This window comes from Aptenodytes patagonicus, chromosome 1 (genome assembly GCF_965638725.1).
Source record: "Aptenodytes patagonicus chromosome 1, bAptPat1.pri.cur, whole genome shotgun sequence".
Lineage (NCBI taxonomy): Eukaryota > Metazoa > Chordata > Aves > Sphenisciformes > Spheniscidae > Aptenodytes > Aptenodytes patagonicus.
Genome location: NC_134949.1, coordinates 39,227,452 through 39,244,833, shown reverse-complemented (window position 1 = coordinate 39,244,833; position 17,382 = coordinate 39,227,452). Strand labels below are relative to the sequence as shown.

General features: G+C 40.1%; 1 protein-coding gene across 1 annotated transcript in view; it reads right to left on the bottom strand.

Moving 5' to 3' along the window:
- CAND1 (cullin associated and neddylation dissociated 1) overlaps positions 1-17,093 on the bottom strand; it is a 31,317-nt gene extending 14,224 nt beyond the window's left edge. The window contains exons 1-3 of the mRNA XM_076332399.1: positions 16,888-17,093; positions 12,641-12,784; positions 672-826 (exon numbers count right to left, since the gene is read on the bottom strand). Coding sequence (XP_076188514.1) covers positions 672-826; positions 12,641-12,784; positions 16,888-16,955 — 367 coding nt within the window. The 5' untranslated portion in view covers positions 16,956-17,093. The remainder of the gene's footprint in view (positions 1-671; positions 827-12,640; positions 12,785-16,887) is intronic.
- Between the last annotated feature and the right edge of the window lie 289 nt (positions 17,094-17,382).

Sequence of the window (17,382 nt, the reverse complement as noted above, 5' to 3'; positions counted from 1 at the left end):
GAAACCTCAGTCTCTAAAAACTGCATTTCTAAAGCCTTTTTAATCACTTCTCTATTCTCATTCATATCCTATACTACGATATCTGAAAAGCATTTGAATAAAAAAAAAGAATGCCATTAACTGATGAGCTGTTCATCATGACTGTGTCTTTTGGAGGAAAGACTGCCTTCATTTAAAACTGCAGGTAAGCATTTCAGTAATTTAACAGGCAACTGTTAGAAACACAAGGTACTTTCCAAAACACTTACCAGAAACTGAGACAAGAAATCAGGTCATTAAAGAAAAATACCCGTTATAATCAATTTGAAAGAATACTATCAAAAAGCAAGATGACATTTAGCTACTACTACAGCCTAGAAATGTTCTACCAGACAATTATTAAAATAGGAGCTTTTATACTCAATTTGTTATCCCGAAGTTCATATACTGTACAGTTTGTTTTTCACATTAATGCAATTCTTCAGTAAAAAAAGTTTTTAAACTAGTAAAATCTGAAAATACAGAGAAGAAGAAACCAAAAGGATATTTGTGCCATGCATTTTTCCTCTGACAGAAATTAGTTCCAATGTTAAATGAACTGAATCCTCTTCACTAAAGGACCCAGCTTTTGCGTTTTTTTAATTAGTAATGAAACGATAAAACTAGATAGTCTTGAGTACAAAATGCCTTACCACTGGAAGCGGGGGGAAGTTCTCCAATCACAGTTTTAAGGCCAATGCTTGAAATGTCACGTAACTGTTCTTTGTCTGAAAGCATGTTTGTACAAAGGGTATCTACAATAGTTTCCACTTGATACTCCTTCACTTTACTCACCAAAGGGCCAAGGCTGTATAAAGAGAAGAAAAGTATTAAATCTGCAACCTTAAATAAACCCCCTCATTTTATTTCAGTATTTTGCATTCAAGTCACAAACTTAAGGTTGGTTTTGGTAGCAATATAAAGCAGAATTTTAAAATCTGAAAACCTTCAGCTGCCTGGGTTGATAACCTGTCTCCGTAAATCTAGTAATAAAATACTGGTTTAGTACATGTTTTTCATCTAGTGGTGGAAACAGTTTTTGCATGACTGTTCTGCTTCAGTCTCAAAACCAGAGTCCCTCTTACTTCTCACTTAACACCAAGATTTATAACAAAAGTTACCTAGTCAGAGCCATCAGTTTATGCGCTTAACCATCAGTGCCTGCTTAGTTCACAAACAAGTAAGCAACCTTCTTAATTACTGCATCTTTATTCTACACAATGCTTGGGTTCAATCTGATACACACTCAGACTCATTCTATACCTTAGAGTGCCTTCCTTAAGAGAATGCAAATGGTAAAATAAAAAACAATGACACCGCATGCCCTCCTTCACACAGACTCCAAGCACTATACACACAGCAACATTTCCTCTTTATTGTGAGTTTTTAGTCATTCCAACTGTTTTGAGGATCGTAACAATCTGGTATTCCTTTGTCAAATGCTCCCATTTATTCAAAATAGTAAAACCGCAGATGTCCTAGTAAAGTCTAGTTCATTGCTAAGAAATATAGCATCCTTCACCATCTTCCTAGCCCTATCACCAACTTTCAGCATCTCTCCATTGTTAATGTTCTGTTCCAAAAGGGAAGTTATGCAAAAACAGAGCCTTCTATTGTCTCTATTTCCTTCCATTCACCTGTAAAAAACCTGCATAAGAACTCCAAGAACTTACTCCTTCTCCTACTACCCCTCCCACTTCTCACTCCAAATTTGCTTATCTAGTTTCTTCCTATTTTTAAAACATCTGCCTTCGGACAAAGCATCTCAGAAATGGGAAATTAATTTTGAAAGACTTTAAATTACCAAATACTTTAATCTAATTCAACTCCCTCAAACATACTACATTAACAACGAACACATCAAATTCTGAAAAAAAAAGTGTTACAAGCTGTGCTATAGGCATTCCTACCATGTTCCATCAAAAAACAGTACAGTCAACCTACGCATACAGTAATCACTCTGAAAGACATAGCTCCCTTGTTTTGTAAACTTCTGTTCTCTGTATGTTGATCTTGCCAGCTAGTCTCTCTTTAATTCTCTGTGGTGACATCCGTAATATTACTATCCAATCAAGAAAGCATGCTTACTAATGAGACATCAACACTAGAGGCGAGATGTGACACGACACTAAAGTTCTACCAAGCTTAGGTTCTGCACTGACCCCAACAGAAGCAAGGGCAGGAGGACAAGGAGCTGTGTGCAACAGTCACATAGGAGAAAAAGCAATGGCTTGAGGCAAGAATGGAGACAGCAGTAGCCAGGACCATCTACAGAAAATGTGGGAATCGTGAACTGGAAGTGTAGCCCACCAGCAGAATTAACAGAAACACAGATGTATCTCCAGAAAACTACTATTTATTTTCTCTTCCATCTGAATCAAAAGGATAATAAATAGCATTCCGACTTAGCCTTGTGCACAGACCATCCCCTAGTTGTTTTGCAGCTGCTCCAGATGTCCCACTAAGGAAATCCTACAGCCCAATTCTCAACAGCACCTCAATGTTTTTCCTCCTGTGAAACACACTTCAAGTTATACGCATCACCATCAAATTCAACTTCAGCCACAGTGAGAAAGCACGGAAGGTTTTCAAGAGATTTTACATGTGTGTTCTCAGTGTGAACTTTGATGAGCAGTAAAGTGTGAGGATTTTAAGTGAGCCCTTTGTATCAAAACAATCTGGTTAAGATTTTGAGGAGTGGAAAGACACACGCTAAGTCGTTATTTTTAGGAAGCATTTTTCACAAGCTTAAGTTTTGTTGCTGTTCTTGTGAAAGTCAGGGTCCAACTTGCAGTACAGAAGTCAAAGCGAGCCTGTGCAATGGTTCCATCAGATTTGTGCTGTGAGGACAGAGAGCGTTAAAGTGGCTTCAAGTGCTGAGCTAAGAGGCCATGTCTCCTACTGCAACTAACAGAGCCAAGCATTACGAATCAGAAATCATGGATGTTTCTCTGGCTTACAAGGGAGGCTCCAACTTTTGTATCTGCCCTTCAACATTGTACACAATGTACACACCTCTCTATAAACCAGAACTATAAAACTAAAATATGTTGAAATCAATGTATGAACAAATGCAGAAAAAGGAGCATCTTAAAGCCAATCACAAACTGATTATATTAGGACTACATTAGAATGTAACGCCTCCATAGAAACTTTAGTTTTTTTCCACACTGAACTTTAATGAAAAGCAGATGTATACAGTATTAAAGTTGATTCTAGCAAAGCTAACTGAGACTAAAATGATGTCTATAGGGTTAGCAAACACTAATTTTGGAGAGCTGAAGTCGAACTGAAAACCTGGAGGTAAAATGAACCAACTAATCTGTTATCAATACAAGACTAAGTTCAAGAAAGCAAAGTTTAAACTTTCAAATATATGCCACTATTCACTACAAGTATGTTGAGACTGCAATGATTTAGGACCACATGGTCACGACCGTATTGAAACATCAGAAGTATGCAGAAGTTTTACAAGCAGATGATGAAATTATTTGTAAAATAGATTAACATAATTAACAATAAAACAACTTTCAACTGGAAGTATTTGCCTAGTTTAACTCCTTGTCAAATGCACAAGGGGAGTATGCTGTCCAAAGATGGACTGTTTGCCCATGCTTAGAAAAAAAAAGTAATATTTGGAAAGTTTAATATATTAATTTGCGCTTAAATTTTCATTGATTTTGAACAAATAGCCATTATCAAACTTTTAGAACAGTTTAGCCACAAGCTAGTTTGATACACAAGGATAAATATTTTTCCCCCCCCCCAAAACTAGCCTTTCAAAGCACTTTACAGAAACAAAACAAGCTCACGACACTAGGAAAAAGGTGGGAAGAGCACTTCCAACTTCGTACATTTGATTGTACAACGTAATAATGGAGTTTGCCAGATCATGGTACAGAGCTAAACCCTGATTAGCAAATATCAGTATGCAGCTCTAGTAAAATTAATAAATTCAATACATCATATTCTAATTGTACCAGATTACTGGAAAGAAACCATCTGGATGCAAAGTACTTCCTTTCAGACCTTAGTGATTACAATGAGGAAAAAAAACTGTTTTGGTTTTATTTCATAAGATTTTGAAAATTATTCTGAATTAAGAGCAAGTTTCACATTAAAAAAAGCACAGGCATTAAGTCAACTGCACAAAACTAGGCATGGGGGTGGTGGTGGTGCGAAATCATCTATAGGCAAGCAGAAATTCTGTCCAAGCAAGCAAGATACTAAGCTCTCAGTGAAGACTGTTATTCTGAAAGTAGATAGTCCAAAATCCAAACTAAGTTATGCCACTCAGGCAAAAACTTACTGTATGCTTTAACACTTAAATCATCTAATTCCCACATTATTGTATTACAGAAACCCACAAGAGTTTTGAGACAGAAAAATCACTCTTGAGTCTTTACAGTCTATAAAGTAGAGTTCCCTTCTTAATTTATATGTATTGAGAGACAAGCGAAACGGTTTTTCTTGTTTTACTGGAAATGGCTCTGGAGTTTAAGTCTAACTCTCCAAGAACACAGCTGGACCCGGGGTTCACTACTAGCTAATAAAACTGTCAGCCAGACAGCTGCGATGGAACACACAGGTCACAGATCACTATTCAGAAGGAAAGGCTTGAGGCTATGGCATTCAGCATAAAGGCACTGAATTTAGTTTAGGAGCTTAGTACTGTATTTGCCAAGAATGACAGCAAGACAACCCCACATGTTTACTACCTTGCTGGTACTGCTGGGGAAAAAAGAAATTCCTGCATTGCTTTAGCAGTGGAGATCTGAGGATGTGTAGCTTAATTCCAGAGTGCTGTTAACAAGGAATTGTTATCTTGTATTAATTTTACTTGTTGACCTATACATGCTTTGTATTATCTCACCATTTTTTAATGTGACTTGGCACCTTGGACCACACTGAATTAACTCCTCAATGTATAGTCAAACTTGACAATGAATTTGTTCATTTTGAACCAGTCAGTTTAGCAATCCCCACTTCTGGTCAGAGCAACTGTCCTTGTGAGTGTGCATGTGGAAAGAAAGAGGAACAGTCTGGAACACTGTTTAGAAGCACCTACAAGGTAAATCCAAATCTACATGTTCCAAGTTCCTCTGAAACTCAGTCTTCTCTTCAGTCTCAGAACATCAAGTTTTCCATTCCTCCTGCTACAAAGGCTCCCAAACACACTTGGAGTTCTCCATGCCTTTCACGCTTCCTGCCTTAGAAGTCCTCTCAGTCATTCCAAAGCCATCCCTCTCCACCATACAGCTCATGCCACAGGACAACTGTAGACCCTCAAAAATCATTGTTCCACCTGATCTGGTCACCCATTTTCTCCACTCCTGAAAAAAAAAAGACAGTGTTGCAACAGCTCAAACTAAACCGTTACACACAGCTGTTGGAGGGAGCTAGATGGGAGGACTAGGCTCCGATCCAGAAGACTGCAAGCCAGTAATTCCAGCTGGACTCAAAGGGCTGAGATCTATGGCCTTCCCTCTTGGACAGCTAGCAGACATGGCTCTATACAGTAGGACAAAACCAAAATACAACAGGTTTTGGGATGGAAGATGTATGTACCCCACTGTTGTTACCCTTCTTTCCCAGTTCCAAGAATTCACAGCAGCAAGAGCTAATTATCATTAAAAAATGCCCAACAGAAGCAAAAGGCAGCAAGGAAGAAGTGCAGACAGGAGGACATGGACAAAGGAGATTTATCTATTACATAAAGCAAACCCTTGCATTCAAGCACTAAGTGTCTCTTACAATACGATAGTAACCAAAGTAAGGTTCAAAGTTTTGATTTGGTGGTCTGTCACCATATTAGGCAAACTTAGGAGCTTCTCTTTCAATGGCCATGCTCATAATGCCTTACCCCCATGAACTCAAAATGGTGTTTGCACTCGAGGCACAGCACTTAGATTAACACCCAGGAATATGCGATTCCCAAGACAATCACTCCTACCGCTTTCCATGCCTTCCTTCACAAACTGTAACCTCCTTGGTTTCCTTCTCTCCTTACCCATCATCACCCTACTCGCATGGTACAACCTGCTGAAAATACTGGCAATTTGGGAATTTAAAAAAAAAAAAAGCAAGCAAAGGCAAAACATATTTACCGAAATATCACATACAACTCAGTTTTGTTAATGCACAAAATTTCGAACTAATTTGACATTAGTCAAATTAGGCCACAGAGATCTGAAGCTGATGCATTATGATCACCCCAATGCCACAAATTCAGGACGATTGCGACTTACTCACTTTGCAGAGTACTTTACAGAGATATGCAGACATCTTAAAAAAAAATACACGAAAACAACTTTGGTGCAACGTTTCTAGAAGATACAGAAAACAGATAATCTCAAGAGAACTGTTAATTGAGATACTGACTGGTATCTGATGAAAGGCATAAAAAGAAGCCCTTTAAGTGCACAGAAATGAAGACGTAATGGAACGGTTTCTCACTTGCTTCAGCAGGTACACCTACCCCTGCAGAAATGAACAGCTCTGACAGAGCACCCTTTGTTAAAAGCAGCCAAACCTCAGGCCCTAACCTCGCACTGCCCTTTAATTTAGGAAAAGGGCACTGCACTGGAATCTTTAGATTCCATCAAACCATCTCCACAGCTACTAAACCCCTGAGAGTAGGGGTTTAGAAGACCACATCCACAGTCTAATCTGGTCATTTTAATGCTTCAATCATGTCAAATTAATACTGCAATCTTATTAAAATAATTTCTGGACTTTGATACTGGTAAAGACCTTTTTCCTCCAACAGATAAATTCCTGATAAATTTGTACACAAGCATTTGCCAACACACAGATTATTATCAAGAATTAGCTCCTAGACTCAAATACATCAAGCCATCCCTGACTGCATTCCTAAAAGTTGAAATATTTTCTCCAGTTGCTCAAAAAGCTCACAGCTTTCTCCACAACTTGTTTTCACTCTTCAGCCAAGCTTTCCCTTCACAGTGTTTCACTGACACATCACTAGCCCCTCTTCAAATACACACCACTGTCAGTTAGCAGCTACTCACAGTGTTGTTGCACATGTCTACCCTTGGTGCATAGTAAATTGTTTTGCAAGCGACGCAAGCACAAATCACCTAGAACAGAAACAATCACAATTCCAAGGTATGATGACTGTCCACAGTAGTCCAGAGAAATTCCCTGGGCATTACTATCAACAGACTACAGTATACAAAGGTGTGAGTGCAGAAACCGTAGAAACTATTTCATATTTGTAACACTGAATGCTCCAACAGAAGTATTGCAAATAGAAGCACTAGGAAGCAGGAACAAGCACATGTACAATTATGGAAGTGTATTCATATAAAACTGAGTAACAGTATCCTTTCAAAAATATGGCAAGCCTTCAGAGCAACAATCCTGAAAGTTTGCTTTTGATCAGTAGCAAGCAAGTTTGCTGTCTGGCTGGTGAGATTCCAGGTGGCAATGTCATCCCCTCCTTTCACTGCTAGAAAGGTCAGGTCTTTTGCTCTTTGCAGTTTGCAGCTTGTACAGCTCTATGAAAATACATCTTCCACATCCTGGAGACCTGCAGCCGACACCATCCTTTTATACACCGACTTTGACAGACCAGAAGCAGATCTCCACCAAAAAACAGTTGTTCCATAAGTGAAAACATCTGAAGTGATGGTAAGGATTTTTTTTTTTTAAACCTGAACTATTGAACAACTACTAAATTCTTCTGATTTAAATATGTTTGTTTTTCAAGTGTAACCTATGAGTAACTAAATCACAGCAAAGGCTGGTCAATTAGATCCATCTCAATTAAGTATAGGAAACACTTTTTTGCTGATGTTTTAAAGATGACCAAACAACTGAAATGACAAAGTCATTCACACAAACACTTGAAATTACAGTTTCTATAAAGTGTTAAACCAGATTTTACCTGAATTAGCGTCTTCAGTCCTACTTATTCAGCCTATTAGTTCAATAAAGCTGACACACCAATTATGAAGTAAATCTTAAAAAAGACTGCCTCAAGCTTTTCTGGCCTTTAAAAATCAGCAGATATCACTTACAGACCTTATTATTAGTCCCAGATTACAAACGAAGCTTATCAGAAGTTGAAAATAAACTATAACCTTATTTTATAAAATCAGTTCTGAATACAAAGCTTTTGCACTTAAGCATGTATTTTACACATTTGAAGGCAGTTTCAGATATTGTTTTAAGTGTTCTTTGATCTTTTCCCTTTCACTAGCCAGTAATTTGCATCCAGTTTCTCTTAAAGTCAAAAGCTCATTCAGTTGCCTATGGAAATAAACAGCGACTATAACACACTGTCTCCCTTAAGTTACATACATTTGAAAATAAAGGTGTTCATAGTGTAGTTCCTTATTAGGAAGAGGGACATAATCAATTATAGTCCCACACTGGCATATTTTAATGGTTATCAAATAAGCACATTTACTTACAGGGAAGAGTTAAAATTCACAAATGGGGGAAAAAAAAAAAGGATTCAAATCACCAGTATAGCGTGATGTGCAGCAGTCTATTACCACAGCATCCAAAACGCTTTAAAGCTGCTGAACCGGATCAGCCACACAACAGTCAATATGAGCATCATCCTGTTCACACTAATGACTCACACTCACAGCATCAAGCAGGGTTCCCTATATTGAATTACTGCCCAGAGAAGTCACACTGGTAAATGCAGAGAAACTACAGTATCACAAGGGAGGAATCACTGAAAGTACTTACTTTAATCCCACTTTTTTTTTTTCCCATATATCTATGCGTGTGTTTGGGTTTTTACAGGTTTCAGGAAACATTTCACAGTGTGAAACAAAAATTTGTAAGTATAGGTTTAAATGGCAGAATATCAAACCATAGATAACTGCTCAAAATGAGAAGCGGTTCATCCTTAAACTGCAACACTGAACATATGAAACAATTAATGTGCAATTTGGGCCAAGAGAACATTACCAACATTATCAGCAATGACAAACAAACAGTCCATCCAACACAATACCTATGCTTAGACAAACCATACTGCTTGTCTAACCCAGATGCACATAATCTTGGATAGAGCTACAGGCAGTATAATTACCAGTGCCATAAGGTGCACAGGATACCATGCTGGACTACACTAACAGCCTTAAACTAAGAATATGCTGTAAGAACGTCCAATAGCATTTTCTACATTGGCTGACTGTAAAACAGCCTATGACTATCACATGAAGCAAAGAACAACTCCTCCAGAAGAAACGTAGGCAACGAGAATACATTTAAAATTTTACATGCTCTTAAGAAAAACAAGATGAACAACCTGCAGTTACTGACCTAGTTTGCATCTACTGTCTGCAATAACAGAAGCTTGACAAATAAACTCCTTTCCCTTCTGTAGGGTCAAAGCTTAGAGCAGGTTGACTTTTATTCCAAAAGTACTAAGGCAGCTCATTAATTTTCATTTTTATTCAGAAATGAACTGCACAATCATCTTTCAAGGTAGCGACCCAAATATCTATGAACTCTCAATTTGACTTCTGCTAACCAAAGAACAACATGTTTTATCCTGTCCAAAACCAGTGTAATATAACTGAAAGGATCAAGAACAAAGTCACTAGTGTGCTTTGAAGAGATAATAAGAAACAAGTTCATCAGCATTTTAAGCAATAGAGCCCTTCCTACCCAAATGTGAAAGCAAGCAGCGGATAAGGCAACACCAGGAACACTGCTTACTTGTTGTTACGCTTGCCTAAAAATAAATGCTGCTTTAAGGCTGCTCCAAGTTGTTTTAAATCTGCTCTGTTCAGTGACCTCAAGAATCAAACCTTGAAAGAGCAATCCTCCTGCAAGAGATTCTTACCTACTCAAGGAGTGATCAATACCTTTGCCATTCACAGTGTTTCCATTGATCTACCTGTAGAGGAAGCTCCCCTAACAAACTGCAAATCTTTCCTCCTTTCCTCAAGGAAAAATCTGTCTCAAATACGGATTCAAAGGTACATAGGATTGTCTTAAACCCTTTTTCTATGAAAGAGGGAATCTATACTTAAATGGGTCATCAAGTACCAGTCTGATGAAAGTCCCTGCTGATAGTCTCTAAAGTTCATCAGAGCATTTAAATTAGAGATCTAAACACAGTTTATGCTTTCCTCAGCTGAAAGTGCCAGAAATCTGTAACAGAAATATAAAAGTAAAGAACAACACCACAAAATATTTAAAAACCAAAAAGTCAAGAAAAACATGCTGGCTGAATTTAACTTCCCAACGAATTGGGCTTACACCCAGTCTTGTAGTAGATGGCAGACTTTAGATCAGCTTGAACTGTCTTAGAAAAACTACAGCTTAATAGTGTTCAATCTTTCCCATCCTTCACCCCCACTACTATTTCTACCAATGCTCATCTGATCGCAAGAGGAGAGCGCTAAGCCAGAAGAAAACTAAGTCCCCAAACCAGAGTGCAACAAAATCAGATAAGGGACAAGGAGGGCGAGAACAGCAGAGCAGCAGCAGCATTAGCTTAGACTGGCTTAAAACTGTCATGGAACAACACCGTGAGTATAAGCTGCCTTAAGAAGTGGTTAAACATTGGAACAGGCTGCCCAGGGAAGTGGTTGAGTCACCATCCCTGGAAGTATTTAAAAGACGTGTAGATGCGGCACTTAAGGACATGGTTTAGTGGGCATGGTGGTGTTGGGTCGACGGTTGGACTCGATGATCTTAGAGGTCTTTTCCAGCCTTAATGATTCTAAGATTCTAAGAAGAGAAGACTCTTCTAGGGTATTTTTTTTGTCCTCAAAGCATATCTACAAGTGACTGGAATGCGAAAAAAGCTCAATAGGTTCAAGAATGTACACATTCTAGATAAATGTTCACAATTTACCTGAAAACTTTTCCATCATGTTTCTTGTCCCATTACAGTAAATTTAACACTGTTCTTTAACATTATTTGGATTTCTCGAAAAGACTCCAAACTTTAAATAGATCCTGTCATTTTAATTAAATCCAAGAATTTTATCAGTATGTCAAAGTAAACTTTAAAAAGAGAAGAATGGTGCATACACAGGCAGCCATCTATTTTCTCATTCTCTTCCTGTTGCAATCATTCTTTAATGTTTTAATAAACATTACTTGTACTTTAGGTCCAAAATTCTAACATTGCCATTAAAGATTGTGATATATAAGCTGTGCCTATGTGCATTAATCTAAACTTCAGGATAACTTTAGGATGTACATTAAAGATGAGTGTATGTTGCAGCATGTATGCTGCAACGTAACTTTTCCACAAAATGCCATTTCACACAAAGACAATTCTAAGCCTGAGCCAAGTTTCATAATAATCTACTCTTCTAATTGAGTACAAGCCATCTGTTTCAAAGCTATAGAACTTAAGCTGCATCACAAGGAACTTTGACATTTCAGAAGTTTGAATTAAAAAGAAACATGACATTTTGTGTTGTTTGTTTAAAAAGGGGGGGGGGAAGATGCATTTTAACAACACTGCAACCCTGCTGAGAGTAATGAAAAAGTAGTGACAATTATATTACTACACTGCTAATATTAAACCTTGGCTTGAAACTTGCTATTCCTACACTAGTTTCTCTGTGCAAGGTTTTGGTTACCATCGCTTAAAATATTTCAGAAGCTGAAGCAAGCACTGCTTCTAAGTACATAAGCAGATGTACACACAGGCTTTAATTTTCTGCTTTGCTAGTCTGATAGGGCAAACTGTAAAGAATAACAAAGTGAAACAAACTCAGCTAGTCACAATGTGAAACTTCTCTTCAAAGCTGTCCCAAGCTCTTGTGTAGCAAGTTTACTTCAATCCATGCCTCATGGAATGTGAGTAGCATAGATGGCATATGAAAAAAAAAAAACAAACTGAGCTCACAAACAAGAAGCATTCTCAGGAACACTAGAAGCTTCTTAACAGAGAGGCCCTCCTTAAAGGGCACAAGAAGTCAGAAGGGCCAAGAACAAAAAGTCAGTCATAATAAAAGTAGCGCCTCTTCAAAGGGTGCTCTGGAAAAGCCACACCACATGTAAAGTTAAATAAAGTGAGGAAGAGAGGGCACTGAAGCAACAGAAGTCTCTGAAATGCAAGTAACTGCATCCTGACCCCATAAAACATTTACAGTTCCTGTAAAGCATGTAAAACCATTAACACAGTATTCTGAACGTTAGGGAAGAGGTGAGTTCCATATTTGATAACCACGACCACCTATTTACCTTTTTATGTTTTTATCTCTGCTTGAAAACTACTCCAATACTACAATTCTTCCCCTACACATCATCTACCTTCTCACAGTCAAATATCAATGTGGCAACTACCAATAAATTATAATCTTTTTAAATCTATTTAGCATTCAAGAATTATCACCAAAGAACAAGCATGTCATTCATATACTTTCAACAAGGACTGCATGTGCTATTTGTCACCTGAAAACCCAAATGTTAATCTACAATGTCAACAAAAGATAAGTTCTGTAAGAAACTACAATTAAGGCAAGTAGCCTACAAGTACAAGGGTTCCTTTGTGGACATCAATTTCACAATTATTCTGCGTAGCAGTGGTCCTTTAAGTTTTTCAAAAGTGCTTTTATGTTGTTCAGTCATTAAACAATTCTTCACACCATAGAAAAAGAATACCTACCATTTGACAGCTAAGTTTTGCACCTCACCATTTTTATCTTCCAGTAATTTCAAAATCATCTTCACCACCTTTCTTTCACTGTCATCATCCAGCTTGATAGAATCTTTCTGTAGTTCTGTCATCAAGTCATTAGTAGCCATAAACCTGACAAAAGATAGTCAGATAATTATTGCTAAAAGGATACGGGTTATTCACAGTGCTCAGGATACAAGATTCTCAGTTTCCACCATTTGTTATCAAATAAATCACATTTAATGTTGGATTACTGTTACCTGTTTTGTGATGCAAGTAGCATTTATTTTAGTTATAGAATAAAAGGCAGAAAAATTGTATTTAAAACTGACAATAACTTTTAGTTAGGTGCTCATCCTTCCCTGATGAGAATAGCTACATATTTTACTTCCACTGTTTACATTATATTCCAAATGATCTCCACAAAGAAAAACCGACACTTTCCTGGATTTTAAGTAGTCCTTTCATTAGCTATGCTGATGTTGTTGAAAACAGGCATTTTTCTTTAAAGTTTGTAAAAAAAAAAAAATGAATCTCTGCTCTGAGTTTATTCTAAAACAACTTTTAAGCAAGAAGAAAAATACAGAGTTTTTCAAACATTCTCCCATAAAATTCACAAACATTAATGAAGGGAGAAATAAAAGTGAAGCAACATTTTATGTGTTTTTTGTTTTCTTGCCCTGTACAGACTAGTTTGTTTATAGTCCAGACAACGGCCGATCACGTTTATCCAGCCCTCAATCCAGGGTGCCACATTAAAGACCAAGATTAACTCTTGAGAGATCAAGCAAACAAAATCATCTTTCATATCAATTAATTTACTGTTCAATAACACTGTCATATCCACCAAACATACTGAGAAATTACTTTCCAAAAATACTGCTTTTATGCCTTTTGTTTCTTTTCCTTCTGAAGTCTGTTTTCCAATCTGTTTTTCTTTTGTAAGCGTCCTCTATTCTCAGAAGAAGTAATACAGATGTATTACTCAATTACAGATCCCATGGGCTTCAGTACCAATCCCAAACCCCATTCAAAGCCCCAGACAAAAAATGGTTTGTAATTAAACAGTTAAGGTTGAGATTTGGACTTCAGGCACATCAGCCTCAAGCAGACATCACTTGAGCTCAGGTCATACTTGGAAGGTTATCTCTACCGCCTGACATGCTAGATACGTTTTTATTGAAAATGAAAGCCAAGACTCTGCATAATCTTAATATGCATCACAAGTGCCAGATGCCTGCCCTCACATAATGGACCTCAGCTTGTCCTGTCTTTTAATACAGTAATTCCAGTCTCAAGGTGTTTCTAAGATAAGACCTCACTCATTTTTCATTCACTCCAACAGTCCCGCTGAAGCAAGCCCGTAATCTGACAGAAACCAGATGTGCACATAAACAGATGATGAAGGCGAATGGCATCAGCTTTTAAGCACAGCAAGGAAAAAAAGCTATTTGGTAAGTAAAGGTAATGGACAGATAGGATGGGAATAAGGATATACATGAAGTCACGCAGTACTAGAACATTCAAAAACTGTCTCCATGTTACTGCTATATTTACCTCCTTTTCTTAAACCTTCATAATAGCCTCCTCTCACTTCCTTTGTCAATAGCTCCCATTTCCCAGCCCTATGAGTTCACATGCAATCATCACCTACTTGTGACAAGTTCCTGAACTAAGCAGAGCTTGTGCATCCTCGGTGCATCAGCAGCTTCTGCACTCAACTACAAATGAGGAGAGTCCTCCTGGCAGACTCATCCATTAAAAAAAAAGCCAAGAAACAAACAACAACCCAAATCCCACAATGGTGTGGGGAGGCCTAGCAACTTTAGTTTAAAGTAGCCGGTATTTAGAAACATGGTTTTGAGCAGTTTAGATGTGGCCTTTAGTCACAACTGCTTCCTCCTCAGGTGCATCAAACTCTACCTGGTGCAAAGCACCAGCATGTCAGCAGCTCCTCATACCTTGTACTCAGAGTAGTCATTCTCCTCCTCCAGTGAGGACACTACTTCTCCCACAGCCACACAGTAAACTGCCACCTTACGTTACTGCCCATTTTAGAATTTATGTCCGAGTTTCCGGACAATAAATGCCACAAACATTTGCATCGGACAAGTCAGTTTATACAAAAAACGGGGGATTAAATTTTACAGTAAAGTGGTTACTTGAACTGGGGTTTATACTCAGCTCCCTGATATCAACAATTTAACTACACTGCCCCTCTTCAAATATACATGATCTAAGAATAAATGCACTTACAATTACTAGTACTAAATACTATTTTATCCATTATGCAAATACACAATACACATAAGGTTTCATAAAATGTGTTCTCGTATAACAGCCAGTTCATAATGAGCATCACTCATTTTTGTGGTTTGTGAAGTCAGATTTTAATCTATGCTATGAAAAAAATCTTCAATATTCAAGAATTCCAAAGTTGTTCAAAGCCTCTAGAACAGGTAATTTCTAAAGCATGCTCTCCTAAAGCAACTACAAAACAAGTTTTAACTACATGTAGCTGGGAAAAAAAGTGCTTGCTACAACCACATTTGACAGGTGTGACCTATCCCTTTTACGCAGAAAGTTTTAAACTCATCAAAATCAGTACTTAGTCACAAATCCATTAGAATTTTTTGTAAGTCATCCTCCCCATAAGCACAAACTGGAAAGTTCCCTTAATCACAGAAACAAATTAGCATGACAAAAGTAAAAACATCTTCAGTGTTTAGAGGAAGAAGTGTTTGAATCTATTTTTAGTACAATTTAAATAAATCAGGCAATTCTGGACTCTTTTTAGACTAATCACTATTTTTTTCTACTTCCAAAATTTCTAGCCTAAATTCTCCAGGTAATATCATGCTACTAAAATCTGAAAGAAATCAACACGAAAAAAACCCATAAATTTAACACATCTGTGTCCGGTGCTACAAGAGTTTGTCAAAAGCAAACAAGATTATTCAAAATCCAACTCTATGGTTATTTCATCATCACCTCTGTTTTCCTTTAGATTTTAATGTATTAACAAGAGACTTGTTTGGATGTCAACGTGTTCTTTAACTATAAACTAAGCACTGTAATGCTGCAGCAAAGAACAAAACCCAAGTGTATTTTATGCCTCTTCCCTGTCTGTATTCATGTATTTGACAAATAAAGGCTTCAAATGTGAATTTCTGGTTGCACACAATACAAAGAAACATAATTGTTTTTAAGCTAATGCTTTGCTAGAACTACTGTGTAAATGTATCATCTCTGCTGTTTTTTAATAGCTTCCTTATACCATTTCATTTTCTGATACTCAAATGTTTGCATTTTATCTGTTATTAATTTATTACAAAGCAAGCAAATGATCCAGTAAAAAGTAGTGCTCTTGTGACAGATCCCAAGCTCAAAATTACATACACCAGTCCTGTCCCCATAAGACTTAACTGGAGTTCTCTCTCTGGATGCACAGACTTTTAGAGGTCGTACCAAATTATGCGAGGAGCACAAAACCCCTCTGTCTACAAGATGCAGCATCCAGGAAGCATGTGAGCTCAGGATGTTCAAGCCCGCCGTGCTGGGTGGCTCTCCCTGCTCCTATTCGCAGGATCACTGGATCCGTATTTTTTGAGGTTGGGAAGGAACCCGGGGAGGTCATCTCGCCCACCCCCCCTGCTCAAAGCAGGGTCAGCTACAGCAGATTGCTCAGGGCTTCGTCCGTTCGGCTTTTGAGCATCTGCGAGGACGGAAATTGAGCCGCTGACCTCCTCCCTCGCCTAGCCCCACACAGGTCAGCAAACCTGACGGCGGCTTGGCTCCTCCGGGCTGCCTGGGATCTCTGCCCACCACGCGTGGAGGCCGCGGCTTTTCGGGCACTGCCGTGCCCCGTCCTTCACGGGCAGCGAAAACAGGCGCTCCCTTCCCCGGAACTTTCTTCCCGGGGTAGCAGCAGATTCGCGCTCAGCCCCGCAGGGGCGGCCCGGGGAGGGGGGCCCCTCTCCCACCCCGAGAGGCACCGAGGCGGGCACAGCCCGGGCTCGCTGCACCGGGCCCTGCTCGGCCCCGCAGGCCTCCCCGCCGCCCGGCACCCGCCGCCGCCCTGACAGCCGCGGCGCCAGGCCCGGGGCCGGGGCCGGCGCGGAGGCGGCCGTGGGGGCAGGGCGGCGCGGGGCCTGCGGGCGCGGAGCCGGCGGACGCGGCGGGGCGGGGGCTGGGCGGGCGGCGGAGGGCGCGGGGGGGGCGGCGGTGGCTCCCACCTGAAGTCCTTGTCGCTGGATGTCATTTTCTCCAGCAGGTTGGAGATGTGGTACGAGGCGCTCGCCATGTTGACGGACCCGGCCGGGGGGAGAGGGAGAGGAGGAGGAGGCGAGAAGGAGGAGGCGGCGTCTTCCCGGCCTCGCCGGCTCCACTTCGCCCGCTGCTGGGGACGGCGCTCGGCGGGGCGAGCCGGAGCCGGGGCCGGCGGCGGGGGCGAGGGCGGCGGGGGGAGGCGGGCGCTCCGCCGCCTCCTGCGGCTGCGGCTGACACGGCGGGCGGGGCGGGGAGGCGGGCGGGCAGCCGCTCGCGCTCGGCGCCGGGTCAAAGGTCGAGAGGGCCCTCCCCTCGCGCTGCCGGCGCTCCTGATTGGCTCTGCGAGCGGGCGGGAGGTGCCCGCGGCCGTGTGACGCCAGAGCGTACGTGGCGCAGAGCGTGCGCGGGAAGTTTAGGCCGCCGCTGGAGCGCGGCGGGAGGCGGGGGGCGGCGGCGGGAGG